General features: G+C 48.6%; 1 protein-coding gene across 2 annotated transcripts in view; it reads left to right on the forward strand.

Moving 5' to 3' along the window:
* Positions 1 to 16,663, forward strand: part of LOC126539990 (fucolectin-1-like) — a 209,765-nt gene that overhangs the window by 149,764 nt on the left and 43,338 nt on the right. For both annotated transcript variants that reach the window (XM_050186821.3, XM_055075778.2), the window contains 2 exons: positions 6,637 to 6,664; positions 8,013 to 8,261. In XM_050186821.3, coding sequence (XP_050042778.2) covers positions 6,637 to 6,664; positions 8,013 to 8,261 — 277 coding nt within the window. The remainder of the gene's footprint in view (positions 1 to 6,636; positions 6,665 to 8,012; positions 8,262 to 16,663) is intronic.

Consider the following 16,663-nt stretch of genomic DNA (forward strand, 5'->3'; position numbering starts at 1 on the left):
TGTACGCCGAGAACGAGCTCAAGCGCTATTAGAAACCCGGGTGCAACTACCAGATGAGACCACCGCGATTTTTACAGAAGAAATGAGCCGCCTATTCCGCCACGCCGACCCGGAAATGTCCGAGGAAAAGAAAGTCCGCCTACTCATGCGTGGTGTAAAGGAGGAACTTTTTGCCGGGATGGTGCGAAGCCCACCGAAGACTGTCGACGAGTTTCTTCGCGAGGCCACCAGCATCGAGAAGACACTCGAGATGCGAAACCGGAAATTCGACCGCCGCACGAACTCGACAAACTACGCCGGAGTTCAGTCACTGGCCACCGACGACCTACGCGAGACTATCCGAGCTGTCGTATAGGAGGAGCTACAAAAGCTGTTCCCATCATCACAGCCTCAAGTGGCTACGATTGCCGACGCCGTGCGTCAGGAACTCCAACAACAACTTGGAGTAGCCCCTGAATCGCCGCAGCCTGAGCCGCAAGCGATGACCTACGCCGCCGTCGCACGCCGTCAAGGTCCCCCTCCGCCACCGCGCCAGGGCCCTGTCACGCCGCAGTTCCGTCGTCCGCCGCCGCCAGCGCCAGCACGACCACCCGTCGCCCAGCGCACCTACGCGAGGAAGACGGACATTTGGCGCGCTCCTGACCACCGCCCGCTCTGCTACCACTGCGGCGAAGCCGGCCATGTATACCGCCGATGCCCATACCGCGACCTGGGATTGCGAGGCTTCGCCGTGAACGCACAGCGCCCGAGGGAAGGTGAACGCCCTCGTGACATCGCCGACTACCTCGCCGCTACTCAGTGGAGCCCTCGACGACCGTCCCGTTCGCCGTCACCAGGCCGCTACCTGTCGCCGCAGCGCCGACCCTACACCGGCCCAGCCCGGGGCCGCTCTGCGAGCCCATATCCAGAAAACTAAAAGCAGCAACCGATGGAGGTGCGGTTGCTGTTCGTCGAACTGACGAAGATCCTCCGCCGCCGACGAAGACGACAAAGAAACCATCTCGACGACCTAATGACGACACGCCGCCGTCCCGACGAAGTCGGGAAGCCAAGACTACACCGACGAAAGATGGCTTGACGACACGACGTTCCAGCTTCAGTTCAACACGACGCAGCCGTGATCCGACGCCAAGACCCAACTGCAACGCCAGACGAAGAACCACCGATCTCGACGTGCTCCTCGATGGCCACGCAGTCACTGCCTTAGTCGACACAGGGGCCGATTACTCCGTAATGAGTGGACACATCGCCGCCCAGTTGAGGAAGGTTAAGACTGCATGGGAGGGCCCCCAAATTCGGACCGCTGGAGGACACCTCATCACGCCGACTGGAATCTGCACGGCAAGAATTACCATTCATGACCGGACTTACCCTGCCACCTTCGTTATCCTGCAACAGTGTTCACGAGACGTCATTCTCGGCATGGACTTCCTGAACCAACACGGCGCAATCATCGACCTGAAGTCGCAGTCAGTAACGCTGTCGGAAGATCAAGCGATACCGTCGGAGAGCCCTCGTAGTCACCACGCCTTGAGTGTGCTCGAAGATCAAGTGAGCATCCCGCCTCGCTGCAGCATCGTTATTTCGGTCGGCACCGAAACACCCGCTGACGTAGAAGGCGTCATCGAAGGCGACCAACGTCTACTACTCGACCGTGAAATTTGCGTCGCAAGAGGGATCGCTCGACTTCACGGAGGAAACACGAAAGTGCTGCTGACAAACTTCAGCCAGGAGTTCAAGCACATCAACAAGGGCACGACGATCGCATTCATCGAGGAAATACAGGAAACCAGCGATACGTTTGTCCTCTCGGATTCTGTCGTATCTACCCCGACGACCGTAGTTCCCGAGCCAGACTTAGACATAAATCCAAGTCTCCCCGTGATTAAGCAGCAACAGCTCAGAAGTCTGCTTCGACGATACAAAGACTGCTTTTCGACGTCATCGAGGATTCGACAAACACCAGTCGCAAAGCATCGCATAATAACCGAAGAGTGCGCTCGACCACTCCGCCAGAGCCCTTACCGAGTTTCGACGCGAGAACGCGAAGCTATAAGACAACAAGTCGAGGAAATGCTGCGCGACGACATCATCCAGCCATCGAAAAGCCCGTGGGCGTCTCCAGTTGTTTTAGTGAAGAAAAAGGACGGATCCCTACGTTTCTGCGTCGATTATCGTCGACTGAACAAAATCACGAAGAAAGACGTATACCCCCTCCCACGGATAGACGACGCATTGGATCGGCTCTGCAATGCTAAATACTTCTCATCGATGGACCTCAAGTCTGGCTACTGGCAAATAGAAGACGACGAAAGGGATCGCGAAAAGACCGCCTTCATCACGCCAGACGGCCTCTATGAGTTCAAGGTTATGCCATTTGGACTGTGCTCGGCGCCTGCAACGTTCCAGCGAGTGATGGACACGGTTTTAGCAGGATTGAAGTGGCAGACGTGTCTTGTTTACTTGGATGACGTCGTTGTCTTCGCCGCAAATTTCGACGATCACCTTAGGCGGCTTGCGACAGTATTAGAAGCCATCAATTCATCAGGGCTCACTCTGAAGCCGGAAAAGTGCCGCTTCGCTTACGATGAGCTTTTGTTCCTAGGCTACGTCATCAGCAAATCAGGAGTACGCCCCGACCCACAGAAGACAGCTGCCATCGCAAAGTTCCCGCAGCCAACCGACAAGAAGGCAGTGCGCAGATTCCTTGGCATGTGTGCCTACTATAGGCGCTTTGTCAAGGACTTTTCACGCATCGCGGAGCCGCTAACACATCTAACCAAATGTGATGTCGCGTTCAAGTGGGAAACGCCGCAGGCCAAGGCATTTCAAGAACTCAAACGACGCATGCAGTCGCCGTCGGTACTTGCACACTTCGACGAGGACGCCGATACCGAAATCCACACTGACGCCAGTAGCCTAGGCCTCGGTGCCGTCCTAGTCCAGAGGAAAAACGGAGTCGAACAGGTGATAGCTTATGCTAGCCGGTCGCTGTCAAAAGCGGAAAGCAATTATTCTACGACTGAAAAGGAATGCCTCGCCATCATTTGGGCTACAGCTAAATTCCGCCCTTACCTCTATGGCAGGCCATTCAAAGTCGTCAGCGACCACCACGCGTTGTGTTGGCTAGCTAACTTAAAGGACCCTTCCGGACGGCTGGCGCGGTGGAGCCTCAGACTGCAAGAATATGACGTCACGGTAGTATACAAGTCCGGAAGGAAACACTCCGACGCCGACTGCTTATCACGCGCCCCAATGGATCCCCCGCCGCAAGACGACGAGGACAACGACGCCTTCCTTGGGATAATAAGCGCGGAAGACTTCACTAAACAGCAACGCGCAGACCCGGAGCTAAAAGGCCTCGTCGAATATTTGCAAGGGAACACCGACGTTGTCCCTAGGGCATTTAAGCGCGGTTTGTCCTCGTTCACACTACAAAAGAACCTCCTCGTGAAGAACTTCTCACCAGTCCGCGCCAGGTACCTTCTTGTTGTGCCATCAGCGCTGCGTCCAGAAATACTTCACGCTCTACACGACGATGCAACCGCTGGGCACCTCGGATTCTCCCGGACGCTATCGAGAATACAGGAAAGGTATTACTGGCCGCGTCTGACCGCCGACGTCGCCCGTTACGTCAAGACATGCCGAGACTGTCAACGACGCAAGACACCACCGACAAGGCCAGCAGGATTACTACAGCCGATCGAACCACCTCGTCGACCATTCCAGCAGATTGGGATGGATTTGTTGGGGCCGTTTCCGATGTCAACATCCGGGAATAAGTGGATCGTCGTGGCGACGGACTATCTAACCCGCTTTGCTGAAACCAAAGCTCTACCAAAAGGCAGCGCAGCCGAAGTGGCGAAATTTTTCGTCGAGAACATCCTGCTGCGACATGGTGCCCCAGAAGTCCTCATCACCGACAGAGGAACGGCTTTTACAGCAGAGCTCACCCAAGCCATTCTGCAGTACAGCCAGACAAGCCACAGGAGGACAACTGCCTACCATCCGCAGACGAATGGTCTCACGGAGCGCCTGAACAAGACCCTCGCCGACATGCTAGCAATGTACGTCGACGTCGAGCACAAGACGTGGGACGCGGTCCTGCCGTATGTAACCTTCGCTTACAACACGGCGGTGCAAGAAACAACACAGATCACGCCGTTTAAGCTGGTTTACGGCAGGAACCCGACGCTCGACGCCATGCTGCCACACGTCACGGACGAAGAGAATCTTGATGTCGCGACCTTTCTCCAGCGCGCCGAAGAAGCTCGACAACTCGCCCGCCTACGGATCAAGAACCAGCTGCGTACCGACAGCCGACATTACAACCTCCGACGACGCTTCGTCGAGTACCAGCCCGGTGACCGTGTTTGGGTTTGGACCCCTATACGCCGACGAGGACTGAGCGAGAAGCTTTTGCGTCGCTATTTCGGACCGTACAAGATCATCCGACGTGTTGGGTCACTGGACTATGAGGTCGTGCCAGACGGCATTTCGCTATCGCAGCGGCGCCGCTCACGACCTGAAATAGTCCACGTTGTGCGACTCAAGCCGTACCACCAGCGATAATGAACTTTGGGACTTCGCGTAACTGACCTTTGGACTTACTTTCTTTTCATTGTTTTGTTACTTATGTTTAATAAGTGTCCTTTTGTGTTTTGCTCTCTTATGTTTGTAGCATCGGGACGATGTTTTTTAAGAGGGGGGTATTGACGCGTGCACTTATCTTTATCGGGCGACCACGTTTCGCCGCCTAACAAATGTAATCGCACAGCGCTGGATGCGCCTGCATGTATTCGAATTTTCTGAAAAGTTATCGATGCTTCCATGCGGCTGTCTGTTGTCGCAGAACCTTGTGTTATCTGATTTCATCGCGTGACGCGTATGGTGTAGAACTTTGTGGAAGGCACGCGGGTCCGACGGATTAGTCTGGAACATTCGATGACTGCTGTATAAAAGCCGACGCGCTTGACCCGCTGATCAGATTTCCGACGATCGCCGACCTTGTTCGCCGCTATCGTTGTGCTATAAGTGTAGCCTGTTCTTGTGGGCACAGGTTCGCCCAATAAAAGTTAGTTTTTGCCTTTCACAGTATCGCTACTGTGTTCTTAACGTCACCACCACGTGACAATACGACATACAAATTCAATAGCGTGAAGGGCACGTTTCGCATATGTCTTGTATGACGCACGCCCTCCTATGCATTGCACACTGTACACATACTGCACAGAGATAGTTTTTCTTTTTTTTTTGCAGTTCGCAAGTACAGCGACACACTGACTGAAACACGACAGCGCTGCCCCACGTTTCCTTCAGTGCGTAAGCTTTTCTGAGCGCTGCACGAGCGATTGATCCCCAACTAGCCCATAAGACGCCTGCACTTGAGAGTACTGAGTGAAGGAGTACTGTAAGCTTTATCTGAACTGGACTTCACATTCCGATTCGAAGATCTCATATTCAGCTGAAAGGGACTGCATGGCTCAAGCTCTACTTCCCATTGTTCGGCTGCTAGTGTCTTCTGCTTTCGAAAGTTATATTTGCTGCTAGAAACAGCTCAGGCCTTGCCCTGTAAACTTGGGTCAACGGAGTCTTCCTAATTCACACACAAAACACGCCGCGGTTCACCACCCGAGGTACCACAGTTCATTCACCACGTCACGCACCACACGAAGGGTGCCATATTTCAAATCGGTGCAGCGCCAAACGGCACTGAAAACTCATTTCCTTCGAAGAAGTTCCTCAGCTGGGCTCGTTCACTCGCCAGTTACGAACTCGATGGATGCGCTTTGCCTACGCGCAATGTAAACAAACTCGGCGGTCGATGAGTGCTGATTATCCAGACTTGAGACTTTGAAAGCATGTTTTCATTCCTTTCCAGCACAAGAAAATGTACACACAGCAAACAGGCGTTGCCACAATCGTAAATCGGTGCGGTGTTTCAGCAGACGATCGCATTGAGACCGGTGTCATGACAGTCGGCATGTTGGATTTGTCGGCGTTGTTCGAACTCGTCACAGATTCACGTCGAGTTGCCACGGTTGTCGGTCGTGTCGGCCTAGTATCAACACTGTCTTTTTGGAACGCCGTCGTGCACGTCGTGCGTCCGAAGAACTCGGATTGGTGCAGGCGTCTTCTAATGCGACGCGTGGCGACGTCTGTTTGCGACCGACGCTTTTGACACATTTCACGCATTGGCGCGTGCCGAAGCGTGCCAACGCATGACAGTGGTTGGGCCTTTACGCTTTTTCAATCGTTCGCAAGCCCCAGCACGCCATGCATTTCGGAGGCCATACGCAGGGTTAGCGGGGACTGCGCTAGATGCCGATGAGTCTTCCTAGGGAAGCGCGAAAAGCAGTCCCGTGGTGGTACGCGCCTCATACATACCACCTTTCGACCATGGTAATACCTTGTGCCTCGATATTGGCTCAACCCTAAACGTATTAACGTCAACAGCGATCGAGACACCGGTTCTGACAAGTGTGTCGTTCATTTGGCCGCTTTTCGAATGTCGAGCGATACCAGAGCGTCCACAATTATTTCCATGTACGTGTGGTGCTAGATGATCGGGCGAGAAAGCGCTCTAAATACAATCCATTATGGGCTTTACGCTACAGTCTGCTTTTTTTTTTTCAGAACCGCTACAAGGACACGCTGTACAATGGTGAGTGCCTAAAGTTCATTTGCAGGAGAGACAACCAGTTGGTGTATTTTTATGCTCACTTCATTCTTTGAAATGCACTGAGCCACATCTTTCAAGCTACGCCTCGCCAAAGGTCAGGCGCTGGGCCATGCATGCGCAAGCCCATGTGAGGCGTATACCTTACCCTAGAGTAAATATTATTTGTTTATCTTGTAAACAAGAAAATATAGAATGCAAATCCACAGTACAAAGCAAGCACAATGCAGGTGCTACAATAAGAAAGATACATTATCTCTAAAAGAAAAAATAGATATTGTGCCGCTATTTGTATCAGTGTTGTACTCTTTGCGGAAGTTTTTATTTGATTACGGTTTCCCGACCGCTTTATAGATTTCATAGTGCATCTTGCTTTTTCTTTTCTTTCGGTTATACATTTTCGCGTCCAGCCAAGTGCGAGCACGCTTTGTGGCTGTGGCACTGCGCTGCTTCAGATTGCGAGATCGATGCAGTGCACCTGTCTGACCTCACCTGTGTATAATGCTGTTCGCATGCCTAAGTTGGTGGACCATCGGGGAAAATAAAAATCACTTGTAAGTGTGCGCCTGTCTGTGCCTTTTATTCTGTCCTCCGTGTCTCATTTCTTGCACCTAAAACCATCTCTAAGAGATTGATGCAAGCCACGGCAGCCGCATCTCAATGAGGCCAAAACACAAAAATGATCGTGTACCTAGATTAAGGTTAACCTTAAAGAACCCCGACGAGCAAAAATTAAGCTAAAGACCCCCACTACAGTGTGCCTCACAATCACATCATGATTTGACACACAAAACATTTCAACATACTTTTAAAAGCAGGTACACAGCATAGTACAAGAACATAACTTGTAATTAGGGGCAACCCGTTCAAATCCCCTCTTTTGCCTTCACGTGGAGCGCACTACCTTAACGAATTCAAACTTGCCGTCATGTCTCACGCAGCGACGCAGAGCAAAACAACATACAATTTAAGAAACACACCCCGAGAACCGTCGCTTCAGCTCTCTACGTGGAAAGGAGGGCTCTTGTGTCGCCTCATTACGCCGACAACCACATAACAGCTCAACTAGTTTAGAAACTACAATCGCGGCCACCTGTGGTCCTCCCAAGGAACCGGGGAAACTTTGTAAACGTTTCAGATAACGCTTCATAACGGGCCGAAGAGATGTTTTATCGTTTGTTTTCCAAAAAACCATCAAAGCAGCCAGTTAATGTTTCTGGCCGCTTCATGTCGCACTAGCAGCTTCGCTGCAAAATGGTTTGCATCCACAGAGCAGACGACTGGAAGGGTATATCTGTATATTACATAGGTTTTCTGCGTACCTGCTTTCCAGAAACCGGCGCGGGTACCAACTACGCGTACAAGAAGAAGACACAGCAAAGTTCCACGTACGAGCTGTACGGGATACAATACACGTCGGACAAGGCGGTCGATGGATCGCACAACACGGACGGCTTGAAACCGCCCTACTTCGCCCACACTCTGGACTCCTACTGGAATGAGCTGTTCCCCTGGTGGATGGTGGATCTGGCGCAGGACATCACCGTCACCGGCATACGCATAAGGAACCGCAAGGAGTGGGGTACCGTTTCTTCCTTTCTATAGGGCACATTCAGATAATTCGGGTACACAGGTATATGGGCATATTTTCATGCTATTAGCATTCTCAGAGTACTTGATGCACTTCCCGGGCACTAGGCGTGCAGATATGTGCTAAATGCAGATATGTGTACAGTATGTCTGCATTTAACCATTCTTCCCTAAATCTGGATCTCTGGGTAGTCCATGGTAGAATGGATTGCGCGTCGGGCTGTTGTGCTGAGGGAACAGGGTTCAAAATTAACTATCGGACCAACCTGCAGGAGTGGGAGTTTGACATTGTGTACTTGTGCTTTCCGCCAAGCTTATTGACGCCGACATGGGTCGCTTTTGAAAGACTCGCTTTCACGTTGCAGTTTCACTAACTCTCCAAACATGCTTAAATGTGTCCGTTTATGTTCCTGTAGATCGTGAATAACTTGTATTGTCGCGGATATAAACTCTAAAACTTCTTTTACTATGCCCAAATGCAAATTCTGGTTAGGTAAACATGGATGGATGGATGGATGGATGGATGGATGGATGGATGGATGGATGGATGGATGGATGGATGAATGAATGAATGAATGAATGAATGAATGAATGAATGGATGGATGGATGAATGAATGAATGAATGGATGGATGGATGGATGGATGGATGGATGGATGGATGGATGGATGGATGGATGGATGGATGGATGGATGGATGGATGGATGGATGGATGGATGGATGCTATGAGCGTCCCCTTTGGAACGGGGTGGTGAGTCTCGCCACCAATGTCTTGTTATTACATAGCCTAATGTCCTACCTATGTTAATAAAGATGGGAAAAAGAAACCTGAAGCATTCCTTTAACCAACCTTTCTGAACCCTAATGGGGAAAATTGTTTTTATACGCCTCCGTTGTAGGTGGTTTCCCTACTTTTCTTCCACTAATCTTCCTATCGCCGCTTACTAACCTCTACTGCGGACTTGTTTCCTTTACCCCTGCTCTCGCTGAACCCATGGGCTTCAAGGAGGCCAGCGGTGCCTAAATTCAATGCTGGGCAGATATCTTGACATTATAACAAAAGATGTTCCATTGTTTCCCTAGCTTTACCGCAGCAAGCAGATGCATTTTCCTTCTTATGTTCTCAAAAAACAAATTGTCGCGCAAAAGGAAGAGAAAAAGGGATGAGAATGCTTGCAGTATTACGAAAACAGTGAAAAAAAAAAAAATAACGTAGCGACAACAGTTGCAATGTTCACATACACATTTTCATCAAGTAAAAAGATCGTAATTTGCATCCATTTATTTCTTCTACTTTTGCACCTATATTCGTTTTCGCTGGTTTTCGTTTGTACTCCTGTATATCACGAGCATATATTCACAAGAGCTAAATTGCATGTATTACAAGTGCGGCGTCATAACGAACGTCAATACCTTCCCCGCGCTAAGTGTACAAACAATGTCTAACCGATTAAACACGCATACACTATAGCTTAAAGGAGGCGGTGCATAAGCACTTTCCAACCATAGTGCCAGGCCACTTCCAAGGTCGCCTATTTTACGCGCAGCTCAGAACCATATTGTTTGGCCACTCTGAGGATTTGCCCTTTGAACGAATGTCTCTGTCAATGCACCTTTCTCTCAAATGGCACCTCAGCCTTGTGCGACGCTTCAGTATCAGTTCCGTCTCGTTCGGAAAGCATATCCTGCTTTTCTGGACACGTACTACTAGCGCCCCACGCATCCGCGGCACGAAGCTAGCGCGTTTTCAATGGAAGGAGAGGCTTTCTTGCGAATAAAAAAGCTGCAAGTCGATTACTGAAAAAGGCTGTGGCAAGCAAGAATTTTGTTCCCAGAGCGGTTACAGATTCAGCAATGGAAGCCTATGAAAACGAGGAAAATTTGTGCGCGATTTTCGATACAGAAACGGTAGTGGTGGTAAAGCTACGACGTCTTTCGTAGCAGCCGCTGCAGCGTGCGTAGTCCGGAGACTCAGCTTTAGATAGATGTCTATCTTGACTCTGTGCACACGGCGCAACACTGTTCCCAAAAGCGATTTTTGAAACACAGTCGTGCAATTTCACGTGGTATAAAAACCCAAGCGTATCGCATGCGGGAACGTTGGAAGTCGTGGCCGAGTCCTTTAATCGCTCGCACCTATCTTTCCGCGTCATGCTGGCAGCGGTTCAATGCCATGGTGGGTGATTCCTTTTTTTTAGGTAGTGGCTTCAGTAACGGGGCCCGGCACTTTAACACTGTAGTGACGGATCCGTCACTATAACAATGGCAGTATTGGGGGCGAGCATAGAGTTTCATACAACTATGTGGGCGAGGACTTACGCAGTCGCCATCTGTCGGAAGCGCTTTACTTGCGTAGTCTAAGGGTTAATGTGGCGTGCTCCGCATAGGTTTGCCTATCGGCTCTAAAAATGATACTACTCGGGAGCCCTCCTGGACATATTTGGAAGTGCTCTCGAAATGACTGAAGTATTTTACCATTAAAATAATCTTGGACAAGCAGAAAGCACAGATGGTTTACAGACGCTATCTCTTTACCTACTACATGCAGTAAGCTAGGACGCTGCGCGCAGTCGCCGCAATCGACTCCTCCGAACCGGCTTCCTGCGTGAAAGGTAGGCAATCTCTTAGAGAAAACTGTGCGAAATGTGTTCTCATAGTGAGCTGTTTGTGTAACCAAATGGAGCAAAGCAGAATGGAGCTTCAATGCAGTGATCGCACGGGTTCGCGGTGACCGACTGCTCGTCTTCATGCATGTCCCCGCACAATGTTTTGCTTTCGCTGCGAGCGCGCTTTCGCATCGTGCCGGGAGCATTATGCCACCGTATAGAGCATTTCACAGTGCGCAAGCAAGCATTGTTACATGGACGCCATCAGAGCTGCTCAAAAATAATTTCGTTATGGCTAGGCTTCAACGTTGACGGCGACTTGGGATGTGCCGTCGCGACGATTCAGTCATTTCTTTTTCTTTTCTTTTAAAGTCTTGGAAGCTTCAATACAATTATTTCTCAAGTTTCATCGCACTGTATGTTTATCGGTCTTCTAAGCGAGCAATTATCGGCTGCTGCTGTTTCTTAATCCAGTACAATATTCATTGTGTGGTGCTACACAAGCATGAACATATGTCATGCCTATCTTTAATGTGCTTTTTACCGTTCCTTTTCCAAGTTAGTTAACTTTCTTTCTCTCTTTCTTGGTTATTATCACCATAGGTGTTACAGTGCATATAGAAAAGACTATTGAACCTAATAGCCGTAGGCTAGTAGACGGGTCTCAATATGCGAAATATAGACATTCGGTACAAGGAAGGAGGATCAATACAGGGGATGAATGCAACAACACGTGAGCCCATTAAAAATAGAAGAAAAACATTTTTTTTACATCATGCACAAAAATTTTCACCATTTACATAAATTATCAAACTGCAAACAACAGGATGCCAAGCAAGAATACAGGCACAATATTAGTGTTTTGTAGCTAGTAAATAGTGCCTTGCCGAAATTTTGTGTTGCTTACTTTGCAGGCTACGTTATTCCATGTCTTAACTCCAAGAAATTCATGTAGTATTTTGCCATGTACATTATGTACACGAGGCAGGTTGAAATTTCTAGTGACAGTACTTCTGGTAGCACGTGATGATGAAAAAAATATAGACGCAGGGAAAGGATGATTACGTTTCACAACACTGTTTACGTAGCTAACTGTTTTATGCTGACGCGTCAGATCGAATGGCAATATGTTTAGTTGATTGAACAATGGCCTGACTGGGTGTATCGGTTGTCGAATGCGTCATGATTCTTAATGCCCGCTTTTTGTATAACCAAATGTAGCATAACAGACTGAAGCTTCAATGCAACCGCACCCCATCATGGTAGTGTAGATGCTCAAGTGCCGCGCCCCGTCACTGTAGTGTAGATGTTAAAGTGCCGGGCCCGGTCATTGCAGTGCAGATGTTAAAGTACCAGGCCCCGTCACTGTGGAACAGGTGTTACAGCGCTGGGCCCCGTCACTGTAGTCACTACCTTTTTTTTTTTTTAACGCCACGTAGACTGAGTTCGACAGTCTCCCACCAGATGGCCAAAACACAAAGCACAAGATCTGGTTAGAATTTTGTATTTTTCAGGAGGGCTCTTAGAAATATTCGAAAATAATATATTTATAATATTTTCTATTATAACTTCCTAAAACGTAGCAATGGCTTGCTTATTTGTTAAGTCAACACATAACGACAACACAACAAGCATGCGTAGTCAAGAGTTCGACGAAAGTTCGTCTGGTCAGGTAACATGATGATGAATAAATTGCGGCCACAAGCATGCGTATATCTTTGTTTTACGTAAAAAAAAGCACTGTCGTGCTTTCTAGCATCGACATACTCAGAAATTCTGGGCACTGCACCTTCACCGTCCTGTGGAACTTCACGACATGCGTACCTGAATGGGCAAAATTCTAAACAATTTTATTTCTATATAAAGCCGAGTATCAAAAAAGTGTCAACTATGTGCGCCAAGAGGGTAGTCCCTTGTAACAACATATGCATTTAGGTACTCAGTCGGAACATTGGTGGTGCGCTAAAGCAGCGTTGTCATCAGGGGTGGGCGGTTATGTCACACCACAGAAGCAAATGGTCTTGCACCCTCTGAGCACAAGGCACATTGACTTGAAGAAGCGCGAAATTTAAACCGTAAGACGGTTTATTATAGCTGGAGTTTTGAAAGGTAATTGCAGAGCGAGTGTCATTGAGTATGTTTGCGCGCACGCGTTCTTCTGAGGCAGCAGGGAAGGAGAAGTAGCGTATATGGATGTGCCCACCTTGAGCTCGCCTGTTTGCATCTCAGTATTTGAATATGCGTTCGCACAAGTGCGTGTATGCCTGTGCGAACATACGCGTGTTTGTGGGTGCGTGCGCGCATTTTTGTGCGTGTGTGCATGCGTGGGCGCGTGCAAATGGGAATGCAGGCGAGCATTTTTCGTATCTCTTTGTGTTTGCGTTTGTGTGAGTGTGCGCGAACGTCCGTGCGCGCGGGCGTGTGTGTGAGCGAGCGAGCATTTCCCCGCTTACACTAACTCTTGCGGATGAATGGGATATCGAGTTTATTTAAACCCATATTTAAATCGAGACAACAACCATCGCATATATAGCGTTATCTAAAAGCGAAATGAATGAAAAAAATATAAAAACGCAGCTCCATTCCACTCTATGAAGAAGTATGGCCAGCGACGTTGTGTACGTGGGTCCCTTAATGGCGAACTGCACCTCCACCGCGAGTCGGTCCAGCATTGCACGGTCTTCGGGATGTTGTTCTCCACGTGGACGCGACAGTGGGGAAAATAGCCCTTAAGAGGAAGGTTTAGCTCGGATGCTCTTATCTGTATACATTTAAAAGGATAATTTGCTTTCTCGGCAACCACTGCACAGAATTTGACGAGGTTTGTTGCGTTTAAAAAAATATAAACATAAATTTGGTGACTGCTTGTTTCAAATCTTTCATTTACCTCACCATTTGTTTATAAAAATTGGCAGGAATTCGAAATTTTCAGAAAAGAGTCATGCAAAAACATTCTGAACACTCAAATATTATTGCTTTTTTTACTGAACCAAATAAACACGGAAAATTATGAAATACATTCGATGATGATATCATATAAAAGAAGGATGCCAGAACAATACTCCTAAATAAAATTTCTTTGGTAGGGTACCGTGGTAGGTATTTGGTAGGGTTCCGTGACCGTTACTTGAGCGCCGGTCACGGATCCCTACCAAATTGTTGCTAGCCAGTGCCTACGCGTGTTCTTCTGCCTCTTTTGTAACGTAGGCAATAGGTAGTTGTAGACGACGATTGAGCCGCTGTCTCCTGCATCGTTCCGTGAGACTCCGGCGGGCCTCTCAGAGATGAAGGAGGTACAGGTCCGGCGCCTCCGTGGTGGCATTGCGCGTTTGGAGAGGCTGTGGAGAGAGGATTTGGAGAGGCTGTGCCAGACCCGTGAGCCATGTGTCATACGCCGCACTTGGGGAGGCGTGCGCGCGGCGCTTACGGAACTGATACCAGTCCGTGAATAGACAAAAAATCTTTTAAGCGCACAAACAGACGAGGAGAGGGAAAAATGACAGGACACGCGCCAACCAGTGCTTACACTGGAACCTTCGAGAGTGATGTATAAAAACCGACGCGCATAACACACTCATCAGACTCCGGCGATCGCTGACTGCCTTGGCCGCTACCCTTGTGCTTTAAGTGTAATTTCTTTTTGTAGGCACAGGTTCGCCCAATAAAATGGTACTTATGTTATTGACAGTTTAGCTGCTATGTTCCTCCCCTTTACTATTACGTGACATCTGATAGATGTACTTGTGCGTTCATGTACCAAGCGCTCCCGCAAATCCGTTATCCAAGCCTAAACCCCAGAAACAACACCAACCATGTCAAGAACTAGCAGGCCAGCCGCAGGTGCAAGAACTGTTCCCGGAGCACGGACATTTGTATGAGACGACCAGGAAGATTGTGACCAAGTCACTAACCCCAATGGCAGCCCAAGCGTTCCCCATCGTTCTTGAGCAACCCAAGGAGTCACTTAGCTTCCGTTAAGAATCGTCAGAGGATCCAAAAACCTGGCTCGAGACTTTTGAAAGGATCTCAGCCTTCAACAACTGGACCTCGGGAGATAAACTATGTAATGTGTACTTGTCCTAGGAAGAAGCCGCGAGGACATTGTTCAAGAACCGGGAGTCCACCCTTACAAGATAGGACCTGTTCTTCAATAGCTTACTGACGACCTTCACGAGCTTTGTTGGGCAGGAAAGAGCCGAAATTCTACTGGAAACTCCAGTGCAGCTACCTAACGAGAATATTGTCATTATAACGGAAGAAGTGATACATCTACTCCACCACGCCAACCCGGAAATGTCCCAGGACCACAAATTTCGCTTACTCATGCGTGGTGTGAAGCAAACGCTTTTCGCCGTAATGATACGAAACCCGCAGAAAATTGTACAACGGTTCCTTCACGAGGCCATCAACATCGCGAATAGGTCGGAAATGGGGAACCGACAATTCAATCGCCGCACGATCTCAAGAAACCACACCAAAATTCAATCATCATCATCATCATCATCATCATCAGCCTGGTTACGCCCACTGCAGGGCAAAGGCCTCTCCCATACTTCTCCAACAACCCCGGTCATGTACTAATTGCGGCCATGCCGTCCCTGCAAACTTCTTAATCTCATCCGCCCACCTAACTTTCTGCCGCCCCCTGCTACGCTTCCCTTCCCTTGGGATCCAGTCCGTAACCCTTAATGACCATCGGTTATCTTCCCTCCTCATTACATGTCCTGCCCATGCCCATTTCTTTTTCTTGATTTCAACTAAGATGTCATTAACTCGCGTTTGTTCCCTCACCCAATCTGCTCTTTTCTTATCCCTTAACGTTACACCTATCATTCTTCTTTCCATAGCTCATTGCGTCGTCCTCAATTTGAGTAGAACCCTTTTCGTAAGCCTCCAGGTTTCTGCCCCGTAGGTGAGTACTGGTAAGACACAGCTATTATACACTTTTCTCTTGAGGGATAATGGCAACCTGCTGTTCATGATCTGAGAATGCCTGCCAAACGCACCCCAGCCCATTCTTATTCTTCTGGTTATTTCCGTCTCATGATCCGGATCCGCCGTCACTACCTGCCCTAAGTAGATGTATTCCCTTACGACTTCCAGTGCCTCGCTGCCTATTGTAAATTGCTGTTCTCTTCCGAGACTGTTAAACATTACTTTAGTTTTCTGCAGATTAATTTTTAGACCCACTCTTCTGCTTTGCCTCTCCAGGTCAGTGAGCATGCATTGCAATTGGTCCCCTGAGTTACTAAGCAAGGCAATATCATCAGCGAATCGCAAGTTACTAAGGTATTCTCCATTAATTTTTATCCCCAATTCTTGCCAATCCAGGTCTCTGAATACCTCCTGTAAACACGCTGTGAATAGCATTGGAGAGATCGTATCTCCCTGCCTGACGCCTTTCTTTATTGGGATTTTGTTGCTTTCTTTATGGAGGACTACGGTGGCTGTGGAGCCGCTATAGATATTTTTCAGTATTTTTACATACGGCTCGTCTACACCCTGATTCCTTAATGCCTCCATGACTGCTGAGGTTTCGACAGAATCAAACGCTTTCTCATAATCAATGAAAGCTATATATAAGGGTTGGTTATATTCCGCACATTTCTCTATCACCTGATTGATAGTGTGAATATGATCTATTGTTGAGTAGCCTTTACGGAATCCTGCCTGGTCCTTTGCTTGACAGAAGTCTAAGGTGTTCCTGATTCTATTTGCGATTACCTTAGTAAATATTTTGTAGGCAACGGACAGTAAGCTGATCGGTCTATAATTTTTCAAGTCTTTGG

Source organism: Dermacentor andersoni, chromosome 2 (genome assembly GCF_023375885.2).
Source record: "Dermacentor andersoni chromosome 2, qqDerAnde1_hic_scaffold, whole genome shotgun sequence".
Lineage (NCBI taxonomy): Eukaryota > Metazoa > Arthropoda > Arachnida > Ixodida > Ixodidae > Dermacentor > Dermacentor andersoni.